Genomic DNA, 17965 nt, shown 5'->3' with positions numbered 1-17965 from the left:
TTATTTTCCCGCTGACACGTTCCCCGATAAAAAACCACTTCTGCAGTATCAAGGTGGAAAACTTTGCTATCACCTCTGAGAAGAACCTAGAGATTTTCTTTATTAAATATTTCACCGGGTATTTCGCTGCGCTGATGAACTGTTCTCTGAAATTGGACTGACATACCCCATAAATAAACGTGTTTGTGCAGTAACTTTACATTATGAGCATGTATCCGGTGTGTATATCCATATAACCATATAACAATTACAGCACAGAAACAGACCATCTCGGCCCTTCTAGTCCGTGCCGACGTTTACACTCACCTAGTCCCACTGGCCCGCACTCAGCCCATAACCCTCCATTCCTTTCCTGTCCATATACCTATTCAATTTTACTTTAAATGACAGTATCGAAGCAGGTGAGAAGCAGGTTGACAGACCTCCTCCTGTTCTCCATCTCTGGGTCAGATGCACACTCACAAAGACAAACACGCAGAAACATACATACACAATCATGTTATCTACACACACTCTCTTACACATACAGCCAGACAGACACACATACATACAAATCTACACACACACACACACACACACACACACACACAGACACACAGACACACACACACACACACACACACACACACACACACACACACACACACACACACACACAGATATTACAGATGTGGAGAAGATAATTTAAGAGATGTCGGATACCGTGGACAGATCTGAAGATGAAGGTATCGGAAATAAACATTATACCGGGAAGCTGATTAAAATGACGTAAACATCGATGTGGTCCAGGGCTGATAGAGAACTGCGCAGCGTGTCTGTGTGCACAACGGGTATGTTTTATATCTGGTAGCACGTAGTGGAGCGGGTTGAGATGCATTTGGTGCCTAAGCGACCAAAGTGCAGCTGCTGAATTTAAAAAAAAAGAAATGAATGGCATAAACTGAAAGTTTGCATGAGGAGATTGAGAGAGTGTTCAGGTGTCCACGGATCCAGATCACACTGAGGGGAAACCGGGTATATTTGTAGATGAAACAGCAGGCGTGACAGTGAAAATTGCCGAAAATGCTGAACACATCGATTCCGCATTGCTTGTGGAAAGAGATCCACAGAGTAAGTTTGAGGTTGGAAAACGGGAGCAGTCGTGACCGCTGCCAATACAACTGCGGAACGTTGTGAATAGAGCCGCTCATTGTTCACTTACTGGTCTCATTGCACGTTTCGGTCGCATTACACAGAGGGATCTGACTGAGGTAATACCAATGACATTGACGTGTTCATGTTACATGCCCACAACATTTGCACCTGAGTAATTTGTTTGTTCAATAACAATGGGAGAGGTTGGGGCCTTGTCACTGGAGATCGATCCCCTGTATAAATCAGAGCCTGTTGCAGTGCGTCAGTCCAGAGTGTCTTGCCGAGCTGTGGAATTCAGAGCAATAGCGTTCACTGCGTCACTCAAATGGGATATCCAGTAATCTGGCGGATTGAAGACATTTACTACCCTGTTATTTCAGCCGTTGGAATTCCCGGTAAGCCGCTGACACACCAGCAACCGGCAGAAACTAAGAGTTAATTCCGATGTCCTGAAGCGATTCGCTAGGTACTGGCTTCCACAGCGGAAGGCGTTGATAATGTTAATCGCATTTGCTTTCGTAGCGGGAGGCGTTGCGTATTGAAGCCTCGATGCTGCCTTTTCGCTGCCTCGATGTCATGGGGTAATTGTGAATTGAAATGTCTGCACAGGAGGAGACCGGGCTCTATTGCATCGGAGGGAACCAGTCGTCTTTCTGTTCTGTCCACAGGAATCGCATGACTGGGTGAGCAGAGGGAACTGCAGATGTGGATTTCATTTCATTCCTGTGCTGTTCAGAGCCAGTGCTGCTGATATTTAATGCCCATCCCGTACTGCAGCCTAGGAAGTATTTAAACAGCTATCCTTTCGTCGGTTTGAGAATTCACCCAGATTTAACCCATTTACAAAACTCTTGGCAAGTTCTCAGTTACGCCGAGAATGCACACTGTCAGTTGCTTCATATGACCTGGGTCCAGTTTTCACCCTTCGAGGCAGAAACCAAACCACAAGACCTAATCTGATTCTATCACACTGCGGCTCTAATTCCCTTACTTGTCAGGAATTTCTCTGCTTCCTCCCCTCTCTCTTTCGGTAAACCTGGTGGCGATTGTGATCCTGTCCCGGGGAAAGTGCGGTCTCTCCAAATGTATTACTCTCTACCTGCTGGGAATAGCAGTGGCCGATCTCCTGGTCGTTATCTCTGACCCTCTGCTGAAGTGGACGGTTTTGATATATTTTAGGTTTTCTTTCCTCTGTTGGACACCCGTTTGCAGGGTCATTCATTACCTGCTTTTAGCCAGCATCCGGGTCTCTGTCTGGCTGACAGTCGCGTTCACCTGTGACAGATTTGTGGCCATTTGTTGTGAAAAGCTGAAAACAAAATATTGCACCGAAGGAACAGCGGGTGTGGTTATCGGGACAGTGAGTGTGCTGGGCTGTTGGGAAATTATCCCTTTCTACTTTACATTAGAGCCTTTGATGATAATTAATGGAGTTTTCTATGGCTGTTTTACCAAAGAGAGTTTTTCTACGTCCCCCTCATGGGCCGCACTTGAGACGATTCATCGCATTTTCATGCCTTGTCTCCCGTTTGTTCTGATTTTATTGTTCAATGCTCTGACAGTTAGACGGATCTTTTCCGCCAATAGAGTCCGGATGGGGCTCCGGGGCCGCAGCAACGGAAAGAATGACAAGGACCCGGAGATGGAGAACCGAAGGAAATCGGTCGTTTTGCTATTCAGTATAACCGGTAGTTTTATATTTCTGTGGTTGACACTGCTGGTGTTCGATATCTACCGACGGATTGCAAACATCAATCGTTACACGGACGCGGATCCGATTTATATCGCAGACTCCACGGCGATGATGCTGCAGGTCCTCAGCTCCTGCACCAACACATGTATTTACGCCGTGACTCAGAGCAAGTTCAGAGAGGAGCTGAAGAACGCAGTGACATTCCCGCTGAAACTGTTAACCGCATTCGTTAAATCATAGAGCGTCCAGCTTATTACTGCAGTGGAATTAAGTCAAATGCCATGTTTCCTCCGTAAGCTATCCACTTGCCGATATATACTGTATAAATATATACACATCGCTGACAACCGAGCGATTGACATCGTGGTAATATACTTATCTCGCTGTCTACCACGTACAGATAAAATTTGTCCTTGCTCAGATTTCTCTCAAACAGGTAATTCACCCAGACGTTGTACAACACTTGAACAGCCAGGGACGGTCCAGTCAGGTCCCGCCCGTTTTATTTTCATTCTGTCGATGAGATCTCATTCTTGGTTCTGGTGATGCTGGCAGCGTTTCTCTCCGGGTTTGTCCAGTCAGGATGGATCCGCTCCCTTTTCTCCACCCTGTGCGCTGCTTGTTATTCTTCCTTTTAGTGCTCACTGTGTTTTACTCCCAAACAATCTCACGATACCCTCGATTCCAACAGAACCTCCCGCTTATCTCTTCTCATTCGCCATATACCAGTTCAGATTGGTCAGTTTCACCGTAAGAGGAAATATCAGCGGTTTGAAGCATACCGGGGTGATATATGTTTTTTCTTCAGCTCCGTCTCCGTCTCCAGAATGCTCCGATTTTGTCCGTGGGCATCTTTTCCCTCGATCTCATCGCAAGGTCCTGTGTTTCCTTACATCTGCTTCTGTTCTCTGTCTCTCTCTCTATCCGCACGTCCAGTCCCGTTCTGACAGAAACCAGTCTCACTGCAGTACGTTGCAAAAATTATTTATGCTGATAACAAAAGTAGGCAGAACTATAAAGAACTTCAAGAGCAACAGAAAAAAAGTTATCTGCTGTTGTTTTGCTTGCGCTTCTCTCTCTCTCTCTCTCTCTCTCTCTCTCTCTCTCTCTCTCTCTCTCTCTCTCTCTCTCTGTTTTTCTGTCTTTCTCTGAAACTAGCTAAGCTCTCCGTAAACTTAAATCGATATTTAAAAAAAAAACTACGAGCAATCCGAATTGAATTAAAATCATATCTTACTGGAAACACTCAGCTGGTAAGGAAAGTTTGGTTAAAATATTAATTAATCTTTGAAGTATCTGTGCCTACCATTCATCACAAGGAAAATAAATTAAGCTCTTCGTGTCTGTAGAATCGGACACTGTATCTTTTACATTGATTATCTGATGCGGCAAGCCACACATTGAAATATCGCAGAATTACTTTAAAAGCTGTTGTACCGCTTTCTGACGGAACATTACTCACTCTGTTGCACTTCCAGTTCTGTCTCACTGATGTCTGTCCTGCAACCGATCAGCATTATGCAGCACCGGTGATTATTCTTGCCCGGGGTTTGACGTATGTAATGGTTAACACGACCAGTAACTTTTCGACCGCAGAATAGATCTACGCACCTTGCGTCAGTTTTTAGTAACTCAACGCTTTGTCCTAAATAATATCTCCGATGATATGTAAGGATTATGCCACCCCGTGAACACAATAACAATCTGAATCCCACGGCACTTCATTCCAGTCTTGGCCACTTCTACTCCCAATCAGATTGAGTGGCTTAGTGACTACACCACAACTGTCTGGCAAGATTAAATGACAAGACCATTGCATTCCGGAGATGGTAATGACCTGGGGTTAACTTTATTGTCGAAAACAGCGCAAGTCCTTCTGTTGTTGACTGCTGTTCTGTTGTTGGCGACATATCTTAGACAAACAAGCACGACGCTTACAACTGATGTTAATTATACAGAATATTATGCATTGGGTCGCCTGAGGCCCCCGGGTCGTTGTGTTAAATTGCCACTAGCAAACCCTTGCTGAACATTTACGAATAATTGGAAAGGATCTGGATAGTCAGATATGCCCAAAGCAGAGGCAGCTGACAAAGCGGTGCTCAGAGCATTAAAGGCTGTGTTTATTTCCTGAGTTCACTGAATTTCGGCAGACATGCTCAGTAAAGAGGCTTGTCGAAGAGGAGCCTCCATCATTCGATATTCAGAAAGCCAATGTCTACAGTCAGATGAGGAGGAAGTCTTACGATATCATGTTTATTCAGCATGACCGTGTCTGATCTATGCTTCTGTGCCCTTTCCCCTGTATCTCCAGCTCAAATGTACCCAGCCACCCACCTACACTCAGATAGATAAACACTTCATTGATCCTAAAGGAATATACATGGAAGATTTAGAATTTTAGAAAATTCCATATGTCTCCATTTAAAATGAGTGGTCCTTTTCGATCCCTGTCAGTTTCTCTCTCACTGATCAACAGAGATATCAAAAGGCCCGTCCCTTTCCCTCGTATATCTCCACCGGCTCAATCCCTGGTTTCTATCCCAGCTTAACTCCCCATCTCTCTTCCCTCCAGTATTCCCTTCAATCTCTCTCCTCAGTCATTCTCTCCCACGCCTCCTTCTGCCCCCCTCACTCGCTCCTTGTTTATTTCTCACCAACATCCATCTTCCCGCCATTCTCTCCCCTCACTGGTTGTTGCCACCATCTCTCTCCCCTGTTTATTGCCTCCGCCACTTCCCTCTCATCTCTCCTCAGTCTGTCTCGCTAACACTCCTACTGTCTCTCGATTTTCTCTCCCTCTCTTTCAATACCACCACTCAGCCTGTTCTCTCTTCTCTCTCTCCCCCACTCTCTCTCTCTCCCTCCCCCTCTCACTTTCCCACTGTCCCTTCTCTCCTTCTGCCTCTTCCTCTATCTCTCTGTCTCTTTCTTTTCCTCCTCTGCTTCATCCAACTCCAAGTGCCAGTAAGTTCCGATGTCACCGTTGCACATTGAAGGGTGCTATTATGGAGTGAACATGGGCCGATGATCCGGGTCGGTCTGTAAAGGTGGGGTGTGGTTTGTAGACAGAAAGTGGAGTAGAGAAGTGAGAGTGAGAGGAAGTTGGGGTGAGCAGAGTAAGAGAGGGAGGTGAGGAAGTGGGAGAGGTATTATTAAGATAAGAGTGGAGAGGAGGAAAGGGAGAGTGAGAGTAGATGGAGGAGAGAAGCAGAGAGGAATGTGTGCTGAGGATTGAGAGGAGGGTGGGGGTAGGGAGAAAGGGACTGACAGATCTGGTGAGCGCACTATGGAGAGAGGAAGGAGCAAGATGTTGAGGGAGCTGCACCCACTCAGTGTTGAGGGAGTTGCATTTCCTCTGTCCCACTCACAGTAACTCTTCTAAGGATGTATTTGCATCAACAAAAGCAGGATTCAACACGCTGTGAGTGTGTGCTATTCTGAACTGAAATGAAAGCTCCACCCAGAAAGATGAAGAAATTATCACAATGGAACAGTGATTCCCTCTGGGGGCAGTTACGTGTCCTAAGATGGCTTTAGGAGCCAATAGCACTCGCCGGGGGTGGGGGGCATTCGAGATTCCTGGCGGGGCAATAAGCTGCCTCTAACTTGCAGCATCGGACCTGATCGACCGTTAGTAGAGCAGGTACTTCCAAAAAGGATGTGGCACTGGAATAAAGGAAGAAGCATCGTACTGCAGGCCTTGAGCATTCGTCGTCACAACGGGTCTGACACTTGGCGATCTCGTCCGACCGAACCAACCTAACAGACGTCGTTGGGGATTAGCAACGAGGGTGCTCGGCATTTCGCCTTGACTTGCGGCACTAGGGCTGTGAAACACTGCTATAGAAGAAAGGTTTAGCCAATAGATGAGCATAATCGTCCATGGATGAGATCCCCACGATGTGAGCAAAGGAGGAAAGCGTCCAACGTCAGGCTCAAAGCTGGAGACCTCTTCCCAGAAACTGCGTAGCTCCTTGTGTCAATACAGGACCAGGCGGTTGACACAGAAATAGCAAAAATGCACATTAAAAGAGTCACAAAATCAAGACGAAGTGTTGTGCCTTTCTCGGGCTCTGAAGCAGAATATGCCGTTTGATTGCTTACACAGCGCCATCAAGTGGCAAGTAGCATTCACCAAAATCCTGCTTTAAGAGACGATCATGAAAGATACTATCAATGACAATCAATACAAACCTGATCCAGTTTTAGATTCGGAGTCAAACAATTGCATTGCTACCGATCCGTTATCAGAGATAGGACGATACATGATCCTGTCTGGATATAATGTCACAGGATAAACATGCAAATTAGATTTACTGAATAGATACAGGCATTCCGACACACACAGCACGCTGAAATCAATAAGTGAAAAAACCTGAAATATCCCATGGCGTTGATAGCAGTGTGACGTCATTCACTGGCTCTCATTTTGGAAGGGATTCAATCGGCCATCGCAGATACACCAACAGCTTCGCACTGGGAAGCGGCCGTTCGCCTGCTCCCTGAGTGCGAAGAGACTCATTCAGTTAACCCACCTTGTGATGCTCCGGTGAGTTCACAATAAATAGAGGCCACATTTCTGTCCGGAGTGAGCATAGAGATTTACTCAATCTTCCCAGCTACGGCAACACCAGCAACTTCACATCAGGGAGGAAGTTCTAAACAGCTCTGTGTTAAATGTTCAACCATCACGGTGACTGAAGGCAGCTGCAGGTTCATGAGGGACTGTTACTGTCAGATTCTACAGTTCTTGCGGCTGCTCATCGCACCCAGGACCGAACCCTGGTCACTGAGCATTGGGGGAGTCTGTTCTGCTGATGTTAGCCTTAAACTGGACTGGTGTTTAATATTACGCTCACTCTCTACTACACTCACAATGTACACTAGAGAGGCCACTGAATCCATCTGGTCCTAGCCCATATTTCTGTTCCATATCAGTATTTTAAAGTATCTGCCGTTTATCTCTCACACTCCCTGTTGCAAATAGTCACTACTCCGTGGGAGAAGAGATTTCCCTTGAATTTCATAGAATCATGGAAATCTGCAGCAAATTACAGGCCCTTCAGCCAACAATGTTGTGCCGACCATGTACCCTACTCTAGAAACTGCCTAGAATTACCCTACCGCAGAGCCCTCTAATTTTCTAAGTTCCATGAACCTATCTAAGATTCTCTTAACAGACCCTATTGTATCTGCCTCTACCACTTCAAGCACCTTAAACTATTTTCACTCATTTCAAAGGACTGGGCCTCAGACAGCTGGGTTGTTGCAATTCATCTCTAAAGTCTGACAGCAGACTAGCGAGTGAATCTTCGATGGAGCAGAGTCAGAAACCAAAGAGTTGCCAGCACCAGTCAGGGCTTTGGGGCTCCAGAAAAAGATGGGGTCTGGAGGTTTTGAGCGGGTGGAGGGAAGAGGAATCAGACCAGCAGGATCTGGCTATGAATAAAAGATGAGAAACATTTGGAAACTGGTTAATTGAAAAACAAATTGGTTAATTTCTACAAAATGTTGCAGGTAATCAGCAGACCAGGCAGCAAATGTGGAGAGGAATAAATGGACAGCATTTTAGCCGAGCCCCTTCAGCATGTCTGGACTGTGTACTCCTCTGCTTAGTTGCTGCCTGAACTGCAGAGTTCCTTCAGCATTGTGTGTGTGTGCGTTCCTCTTTTTACAGCAACTGCAGAAACATGCCCACTCTGGGTGATCAGAATGGTAATCTATACGGGAGACAAAGTAGATGGGTGAGGTTTTAAATAGTAGTTTTACATCCGTATTTACTCAGGAGATGGACACAGAGGCTGGAGAAGTGAGGCAAAGCAGCATCAACTTCATGGACCCTGTACAGTTTACAGAGGTGGAGGTGTTTGCTGTCTTAAGGCAAATTGGCGTGGATCAATCCCCAGGGCCTGATAAGTTGTTCCCTGGGACCCTGGAAGACAAGTGCAGAAATTGTCGGAGCCCAAGAACAGATATTTAAATCATCCTTAGTGACAGGTGAGGTACTGGAGGATTGGAGGACAGCCAATGTTGTTCTGCTGTTCAAGAAAGCCTCTAAAATTAAACTAAGAAATTGTACATTGGTGAGCTTACATTGGTGGGAACGTTAATGGAACGTAAGTGCAGGAACTCGATATACAAGTTTTTGGATAGATGTGGACTGATTAAGGATAGATAGCATAGCTTTGTGCAGGGTAGGTCATGTCTAACCGATCTTATAGAGTCTCACGAGGAAGTTATCAGGAAAGTGGATGAAGGCAAGGCTGCTGATGTTGTCTACATGGACTTTAGCAAGCCACTTGGCAAAGTCTCACATTGGAGGTTGGTCAAGAAGTTTCAGACATTCAGCATTTAAGATGAGATAGTAAATTGGATGAGACACTGTCTTTGGGAGAAGCCAGAGTGTGGTAGTAGATGGTTGCCTGTCTAACTGGAGGCCTGTGACTAGTGGTGTGCCACAGGGATCAGTGTGGGATCTGTTGTTGTTTGTCATCTATATCAGTAATCTTGATGATAGTGTGGTGAGCTGAATCAGCAAATATGTGGATCACACCAAGTCTGGGAGTTTAGCGGACTGTGAGCTGGCTATCATGGCTTGCAGTGCGAACTGCACCAGCTGGAAAGATGGTTTGAGAAATGGAAAATGGAATTTAATGCAGACAAGTGTGAGGTGTTGTACTTTGGTAGGACCTTACACAGTGACTGGTTGGGCACTGAGGAGTGTTGTAGAGGAAAGGAATCGGGGAGTACAGGTCTATATTTCACTGAAAGTGGTGTCACAGTTCAAAAGGTATAGAGCGAAAGATTTTAGCCCATTGGCCTTCATAAACTCAAGTACTGTCAACAATAGACGGATGTTATGTTGACGTTGTACAAGACATTGGTGAGGCCTAATTTAGAGTATTGTGTGCAGTTTTGGTCACCAACCTACAGGAAAGATGTAAAAGAGGTTGAAAGAGTTCAGAGAAAATTCACAAGGATGTTGTCAGGTCTGGAGGACTTGGGTTATAAGGAAACATTGAACTGGACTGGACTTTATTCCTTGGAAAGTAGAAGAGTGAGGGGATATCTGATGGAGGCATACCACAGTTTTGAGGGACATAGATGGGGTAAATGCAAGCTGGGTTTTTCCACTGAGATGGGGTGAGGCCATGTTGTGGTTGCACGATTGCAACGTGTTAGAGGTCGGTATAGGTACCTGGATGGTAGGGGTATGGGAGTGGAAAGCGTAAATAGCTTGGCACCAACTAGATGGGCCAATGTGTCTGAATCTTTCTATGACTGTGACAAGAATCTTAAACAATACTAATATTCACTCTAATTCCTTTTAACAGCTGTGCAAACCAACCATACATCTGAGTAGGAGATATTTACATGGCATTAAAACTGTGGCACTTTAAGTTAACAGTACATAAAAGAAAATCCCAGCTGCACGTCAACAAAGGGTATTTGTGTGAGAGTGCTTCAGTTCCTGTGGGGCCAGGCTCCCATGCAGCTCAGTGGGAACAGGGAATAACACCAATGGAGAGAGTCAAACTGAGCCAATTCACAGATTGGAGAAGGTAGAAATGCCCCATTCTTATAGAGACTGGAAGAGTATCAGAGAATTTGATGGTCATTCCAGACACCAACCATGTGCCCAGTTATAAGATGATTTCTCTCTGCAACTTGGGTTGAACCTCACTGTAACAGTGTGATGTCAGATCACACCTTGGTAACTAATGTGATCTCATCTGAAATGTTGTCCTTCACACACTGATGGATTTTGTAAATCTTTTTACAGGTTATAAATGACATGGAAATTGCCTATGGGAATTCAAACAAAACACACCAGCTTTGCTGTCTCTGTCCAGATATTTAAGAAGTGGAGCAAGGGATTCCCTCAATCATCCTTCCTGCTCAGACTGTGGGGAGGGATTCACTCTATCATCTGACCGATTGGTACGCCCGTTATTTTACACAGGTAAAATTCACCTGTTCAGTCTGGGAATGGAATCACTCGTTCATATCAACTAAAGGTACATCAGCAAGTTCACACCCCGCGGGACAAGGCTATTAACCTGTTCTGTGTGTGAGAAGGGATTCAGACGATCTTTCCAGCTATGGGCACACCAATCAGTTCACATTGAGCAGAGGCTGGTCATCTGCTGAAATTGTGGGGAAGGATTCACTAGGCCATATCTGACCGAATGGCACACCAGCGAGTTCACACCGGGGAGCGGCCGTTCACCTGCTCAGACTGTGGGAAGGGATTCAAATGCTCATCTAAACTGAAGGTACATCAGCGAGTTCACAATGAAGAGAGGCCGTTCACCTGCTCAGACTGTGGGAAGGGATTCACTCAGTCATCCTCCCTATTGGCACACCAGTCAGTTCACACTGGGGAGTGGCTGTTCACCTGCTCAGTGTGCGCGAAAGGATTCACTCGATCATCCTCCCTATTGGCACACCAGTCAGTTCACACTGGAGTATGGCCATTCATTTGCTCAGACTGTGGGAAGGGATTCACTCGGTCATGTGATCTGCTGGCACACCAGCGAGTTCATACTGAGGAGAGGCCGTTCACCTGCTGTGAATGTGGGAGGGGATTCGCTCGGTCATCTGATCTACTGATACACCAGCGAGTTCACACTGGGGTGAGGCCATTCACCTGCTGTGAATGTGGGAAAGGATTTGCTCGGTCATCTGATCTGCTGGCACACCAGTCAGTTCACACTGGGGAGCGACCATTCACCTGCTCAGACTGTGGGAAGGGATTCCATCGATCATCCGACCTTCATAGACACCAGCGATTTCACACTGGGGAGAAGTCGTTCACCTGCTCAGACTGTGGGAAAGGATTCACTTTATTATTTCACCTACGGAGACACCAGTCAGTTCATGCAAGGGAGAGGCTGTTCACCTGCTCAGTCTGTGGGAAGACTTTCACTCAGTCATCCACCCTACAGAGTCACCAACGAGTTCACACTGGGGAGAGGCTGTTCACCTGCTCAGACTGTGGGAAGGGATTCACTCGGTCATCTCATCTACTGAGACACCAGTCAGTTCACACTGGGGAGAGACCATTCACGTGCTGTGAGTTTGGGAAGTGATTCATTCAGTCAGCTTATCTACTCAGACAGCAGCAAGTTCACACTGGGTAGAGGCCAATCAGGCTTTGGGAAAAGATTCTCTCAGCAATCTCCACCAAATGTGCATCATTGAGTTCACACTGTGGAGAGGCCGTTCGCCAGCTGCGAATGTGGGAATGGATTCACTCAGTAATCTAACATTGTGACACACTACCGGGTTCACACTGGGGAGAAAGTTTCAATAAGCTGCATGCTGGATATTTGTCCATCACCGTTGCTGAATGCAATTGCGAGAGTGACTGTCGGTGCTGAACTCTGCAATTATTGCTGCTGCTCACCACACCCAGTTCTGCACCCTGGTCACTGGACTTGGGGGGAGTTTCTTCTGCTGCACATTCACCTTTAATGGGACTGGAGCTTAATCTTCTGCATCTGAGACAAATAAATCAGCTCTATTTTAAACTTGGTTTCCAGTACTTAGTGAATTTATAACACACCTTGTGTACAGTAGAGAGTCAACTCAGGCCGGCTGGACCCTGCCAGTGATTCTGCTCCAGGGCAGTCCTTTTAAATCCTCCCCTATTGTTCATCTCTCCCTCTCCCTGTGGTGATGGATTCCAAACAGTCACCACCCTGTGGCTGAAGAGGTTTCCTTTGCATTTTCTGTAGACTGAAGAAGTTAAGCTGACTGCAGTTCTGCCTGACATGTTCTTCACCCCTCAAATCTCTGCGCTGATAGAGAATGACATTGGTAGTTAACCTCCTTATTCAGGGCTTTTCCCTGCTTCTACAGGGTTGTTATAAAACACCACTCTCCTCTAAAGACTGAAATCAGAATGGAAACCATTAATTGGATGTTCAACTGAGCAAGGTCAGAAACCGGAGGCGGGTCCGCACAGGGCAGAGTTTGGTGTACTGGAGGATGGTCGGGGTAAGAACGTATGATGAGGAGAAGGGAATCAGCAGCGGGACGTGGCTACAAATGACAGAGTGGAAACATTTCGATGCTGATTGACAGAGAAAATCTTTTGTTTGTCTGACTGATGGCACAAGCAACACCTGTGGTGAGGTGCTCTACTGGTCGAAGAACATGTGTGTGTTGGGAATGGTTTTATCTATTGAAGAAGTTGTTCCTGCTTGTTTATCTTGTAATGTTATATCCGGATGTTTATTATGGATTGTCCTATGTGAAATAATGTATTGATTATCATATAATTTGTAAGATTTTGGCTCTAAAACTGCATCAGGCTGGAATTCATGATGCCTTTCTGAAGTGATGGAGGGCATTCATGAGTTGGTATTTTAAAGCAAGATTTTGGTGAATGATATTTGCCACTTGTTTGTTGCTTTGTAAGTAATCAGATTGAGTTAAACTGCTGCAGGATCCTGGAATGTGTTGGATTGTGTCTGGTTTCTCTTGGCATTTTCTGTACTTATTGCCTTGTTTGTTGTATTTAATGTATTTTTGATTTTTTTTCTTACTTTTGTTAACTACTTTGTCCTGTTTTTCTGCAAGGGACCCCTCTGTTTCTGGGAAGAGGTCTCCAACTCTCAGTCAGGTGCTCGATGCTTCCTTGTCACCATCTCATCTGCTCAGATCGTTGAGATGTCTCCCATGGAGGGTCATTCTCATTCCAGTGGTTGATGTTTCCTTCCATAGTGATAATTAATTTTTCTGAGTGGGCCTCACATTGAAGTTTCCTGGTCTGTGTTACTTATCACAATTGCATATACACACATGGAGTACTGAATCCTGTTCATTTTTGATGAAAATATATACTTAGTTTTAACTGACTCTTGTGTGATTTTTTTTTCATGTGTGTTATTTCTCTTCCTCCTTCTGTCCAAGGTAGTGTTAGTCTAGTGGTTATAAAAAAGCCAATAGACTTTTCTGAAATTCTTATTTATCTTTGTAAATTTTACTGATGAAATGGGACAAATATATTTTTATAAAAAGTTAATGTCGGTATTGATGAAAGTTCGTATTGCCTCTGTTGTATTTGTTAAGTATTGAGCTCTGTTTTGCAGTTTTTTTAAGCCTTGAACTAAATTTTGTCAAAGGGTTTTTCTATTTCCGCTACTTCCTATTTTCTTTGCTTGTTGATTTTCCACATACGTGGGAATCAAGAGCCCCGATGAAGGGTCTTGGCCCGAAATGTTGATTCCCATCCATAGATGATGCTTGACATGCTGAGCTCCTGCAGCACTTTGTGTGATGTTCTCAGATTTCTAACATCTGCAGGTCCTCTTTTTGACTGCTTCTTTCAGCGGATGCTGCTCGATCTGCTGAGTTCATCCAGCTTGTTTGTACGTCTTGATTTGACCAGAGGCATCCGCAGTGCACTTTGTGTTTGCAGGTCCTCTTGTTTCCCAGATCCCTACCTGTTTACTGTAAGAACACGCCAAGAACAAGCTGGTAGTGGGGTTGTGTGGCTTTGTTGGTAAAATATTAAATACAATCATTAGAAAGAGGTGGCATAGGGTTGGAAAGTGCAGAATCTGTGGGTAGAATTAAAGAACTGCAAATGTAAAAAAAAACCCTGATGGGAATTGTATAGAGACCTCCAAACAGTAGTAAGTATGTGGTCCACAAGTTGCACTGGGAGATGGAAAATGCGTACCAAAAGGGCAATGTTACAATAGTCATGGGGGATTGTCATCCAGGTGATTAGGAAAATTAGGATGGTGTTGGTCTCAGAGGAGGAATTCCTTGAATCCCTACAAGATGCTTTTTTAGAGCAGCTAATGGTTGAGCCCAGATGGGGATCAGCTATTCTGGATTGGGTGTTGTAATGAACCTGAATTAATTAGGTCACTGAAGTTGAAAGAACTCTTAAAGACAAGTGATCTTAATATGATCAAATTCACCCTGACATTAAAGAAGGAGAAGCTAAAATCAGATGTGGAATAAAGAGAATTACTAATGCGTAAAATAAAAATTGGTCAAAAGTGATTTGTAAAGTACTTGGGTACGGATGAAAACCAAGCAGCAGTGGTTGTTATTTCTGGAAGCAATTCGGAAGGCACGGGATTTACACATCACAAAGAGGAAGTAGAATTATAAAGGTAAGGTGACAAAACCTTGGCAGATAAGAGAAACCAGAGACAGCATAAAAAACAACGAAAAGGCATAGAGCAAAAATTACTAGGAAGTTAGTGGATTGGGAAGCTTTTAAAAACCAGCACAATGCAACTAAAATAATTAAGGAAAAGATGGAATACATAGGTGAGCTAGCCAGTAATAAAGAGGATACCAAATTTTTCTTCAAGTACATATAGTGTAAAAGAGAGGCGGAAGTGGATATCAAACCACTGAAAAATGATGCTGGAGAGGTAGTAATGTGGTGGGAGTGCAAAGTGATGGCAGGTGAACCGAATAAGTCTTGTACATCACTCTTATCTGTCGAAGATGCTGACAGGAATATGGAAGTCCCAGATGTCAGTGGTTAGAATGTGTAAAGTCACGATACTCGGAAGAAGATTCTTGGGAAAGAGATGGTCTGAAGGTAAATAGGTCACCTGGACCAGATGATGTACACCCCAGAGATCTGAAAGAGGCATCTGTAGAAATGTGGAGGCATTAGCAATGATCTTTCGAGAATCGTGAAGGAAATTCTATCCTAAGGAGTTTTATCCTTCACTACTCCCCCCTCCCAGTTTCACCTATCACTTACCACTTCTTCCACCCCTTTCACCCCCACACTTGTTCCTCTGACGTCTCATCTTTATTTTTCCCCAGTCCTGATGAAGGGTCTTGGCCAGAAACGTCGACTGTTTACTATTTCCCTTATATGCTGCCTGGCCTCCTAGTTTCCTCCAGTGTTTTGTGTATCTGTTGCTTGGATTTCCAGCATCCACAGATTTTCTCCTGTATTTGATCAAAGCAAAGGTGGGGTCATATAATATAGCAAGAAAATAGTGGGAAGTTAGAGGATTGGAAAGCGTTTACATAACCAACAGGTGACAACTAATAAAACACACTGGAGAGACAAGATTAAAAATTAAGGTAAGTTTGACAAAAATATCAAGTATCAAAAGTTGTTCAGATATAGAAAGAGTGAAAGCGAGGCAAGAGTGTTACTCGGGCGTGGCGGTGGATGAACCCAAGTGCAGAACACGGATGCGGAGGCAGAGTCGGGAGTCGTTATTAATGGAGTCGGTATCCAGAAGCGATGCTAGACCAGTGTAACGGGGGGTTTCTTTTTCTTTGTTACTGTGTATGTAATCAAAATGGCGTCTTTGTTTTGTTAAAAGTAGGAATGCTGGCGCCTGTGTTAATAGTAGGAATGCTAGCGTCTTTGTTATGATAAGTGCTGGAAGCTTGTTTGGGGCTGTAAACTGATTGTTGGCGGGGATTTTGGGGAGTCAGCGCGATGGAGTGAGAGAGAGGACGGGATGCTGGAAGCTGGGTGACAGAACGGACCCCGAGCGGGGGTCCCCGGCCCAAGGTTTTCGTTGAGGCGAGGAGACAGAGACAGAGGAGTCTGGAGTGGGTGGTCCCAGGAGGCAGGTCGAGGAAGTCGGAGGGGATCAAATGCCAGAAGACTTCAGTAATTGAGCTCCAACGGTTGTGCACGAAGTGGTTTGGACTTTGATAAGTTTGGCGCCTTTTCTTTTTTTTTCTTCTTCATATATAACCGCATCATTAGTAATCGCTTAGTTATAGTAATCTTTATAAATTGTACTCATTTAATCGCATAAGGTGTACTGTCTGTTTTTTGGGCGAGGCGGGGACATCACACAGCATCCACACCAGCTGTTTACCCAGTTTGGCGGGGCTGAAGGCTGCTCCCCCTAGACTAGAACGAGTTTGAGCGATGCCTGAGGCGACCCAGGGGTTACACTCAGATCCCTCTAAACCTCTTCATCCTCTGCTTAAATCTCTGATCCTGGTGACACCTCTGTCCCAGGATCGAGGCCGATATGGGCATCAATGAGGCCTCTGCTAAGGTTCAGCATGGGAAGTTGCTGTGGAAAGTTAGATCACATGGGATCCAGGGAGAGCTGGCTCACTGGATGCACAGTTGGCTTGATGGTAGGAAGCAGAGAGTGATGGTGGGAGGCTGTTTATTGGACTCAAGGTCCAGCCTAGTGAGGTTCCCCTTTCATTATTCATTGATATTTAATTATATTTGCATTTGCACAGTTTGTTGAATTCTATGCTCTACTTGATCTTTCTTTGTGTCATCCTGTTACTATTCTATAGATTTGCCAAGTGTTCCTGTAGGAAAAAAAATCTCAGGGTCGTATGTGGTGACAAATGTGTACGCTGATAATAAAATGTAATTTGAACGTTGAACATTGCTACTTGTCATCTAGATCAAAAATTAGGTTGAGAACGTACAGGGCATGGATAGTAGGTTTACAGCCAGTAAGTTCAAACAATTAGTTTTTCTGGAAGATATTATGTATAAATTCTCCGCTCTGTTTCCCTCTCCGCACTTGACCAACCCCTGCCCTTACTGTCTGCCCTCTCACCCTGACATTGGACATCAGTTCATGGTGAAAGTGAATTATTTTCGGGGAACCTGAAGGGGAATTCTTCACTCACAGTTTGGTCAGAGTGGAATGAGCTGCCAGTGGAAGTGTTGGATGTGGGTTCGATTTAGACATGAAAGAGAATTTGAGTGAGGACATGGATGGGAGGTGTATGTAGGCTCTGGGGCAGATAGTTGGAACCAGGCAGTAACAACAAAAAACAGGTCAGCATTGACTAGAAGGGCCAAAGGGCCTGTTTTGGTACTGCTGGGCTCTGTGACTCTTATAATATTCTGATCTGTAATTTCTGCTGTCAGTGTTTTGCTGCTAATGACTGAACCCAGAAATTCACACAAACGAATTGAAAGACACTTAGCTGGCTACAGAAAGCACTTACACGCTATAAAACTCGCTAAAGTGGGTGTTACTAAGTACTGACCATGAGGGTTCCCAAACATTTGCTTCTGGCCCTTTTCCTTTTTTTGTTATTTTGAAACTGTAAAAGATGGAAATAAGAAAAGCAATCTTGCTTAAACCATTAAAGAGATGTGTCATCTTTAACTTTATGCCTTCTGGAAATCAGGTC

At 44.8% G+C, this 17965-nt stretch overlaps 1 protein-coding gene across 1 annotated transcript in view; it reads left to right on the top strand.

Annotated features, from left to right (window-relative positions):
* The window catches only part of LOC140724394 (uncharacterized), a 120050-nt gene that overhangs the window by 77602 nt on the left and 24483 nt on the right, over nucleotides 1-17965 (top strand). The window contains 1 exon segment of the mRNA XM_073038841.1: nucleotides 11005-11639. Within this exon segment, the coding sequence (XP_072894942.1) occupies nucleotides 11005-11639 (635 nt within the window).

The sequence above is a fragment of the Hemitrygon akajei genome, unplaced genomic scaffold (genome assembly GCF_048418815.1).
Source record: "Hemitrygon akajei unplaced genomic scaffold, sHemAka1.3 Scf000204, whole genome shotgun sequence".
Classification (NCBI taxonomy): domain Eukaryota; kingdom Metazoa; phylum Chordata; class Chondrichthyes; order Myliobatiformes; family Dasyatidae; genus Hemitrygon; species Hemitrygon akajei.
The sequence above is the reverse complement of the archived record's forward strand: the minus strand, read 5'-3'. Positions and strand labels throughout refer to the sequence as shown.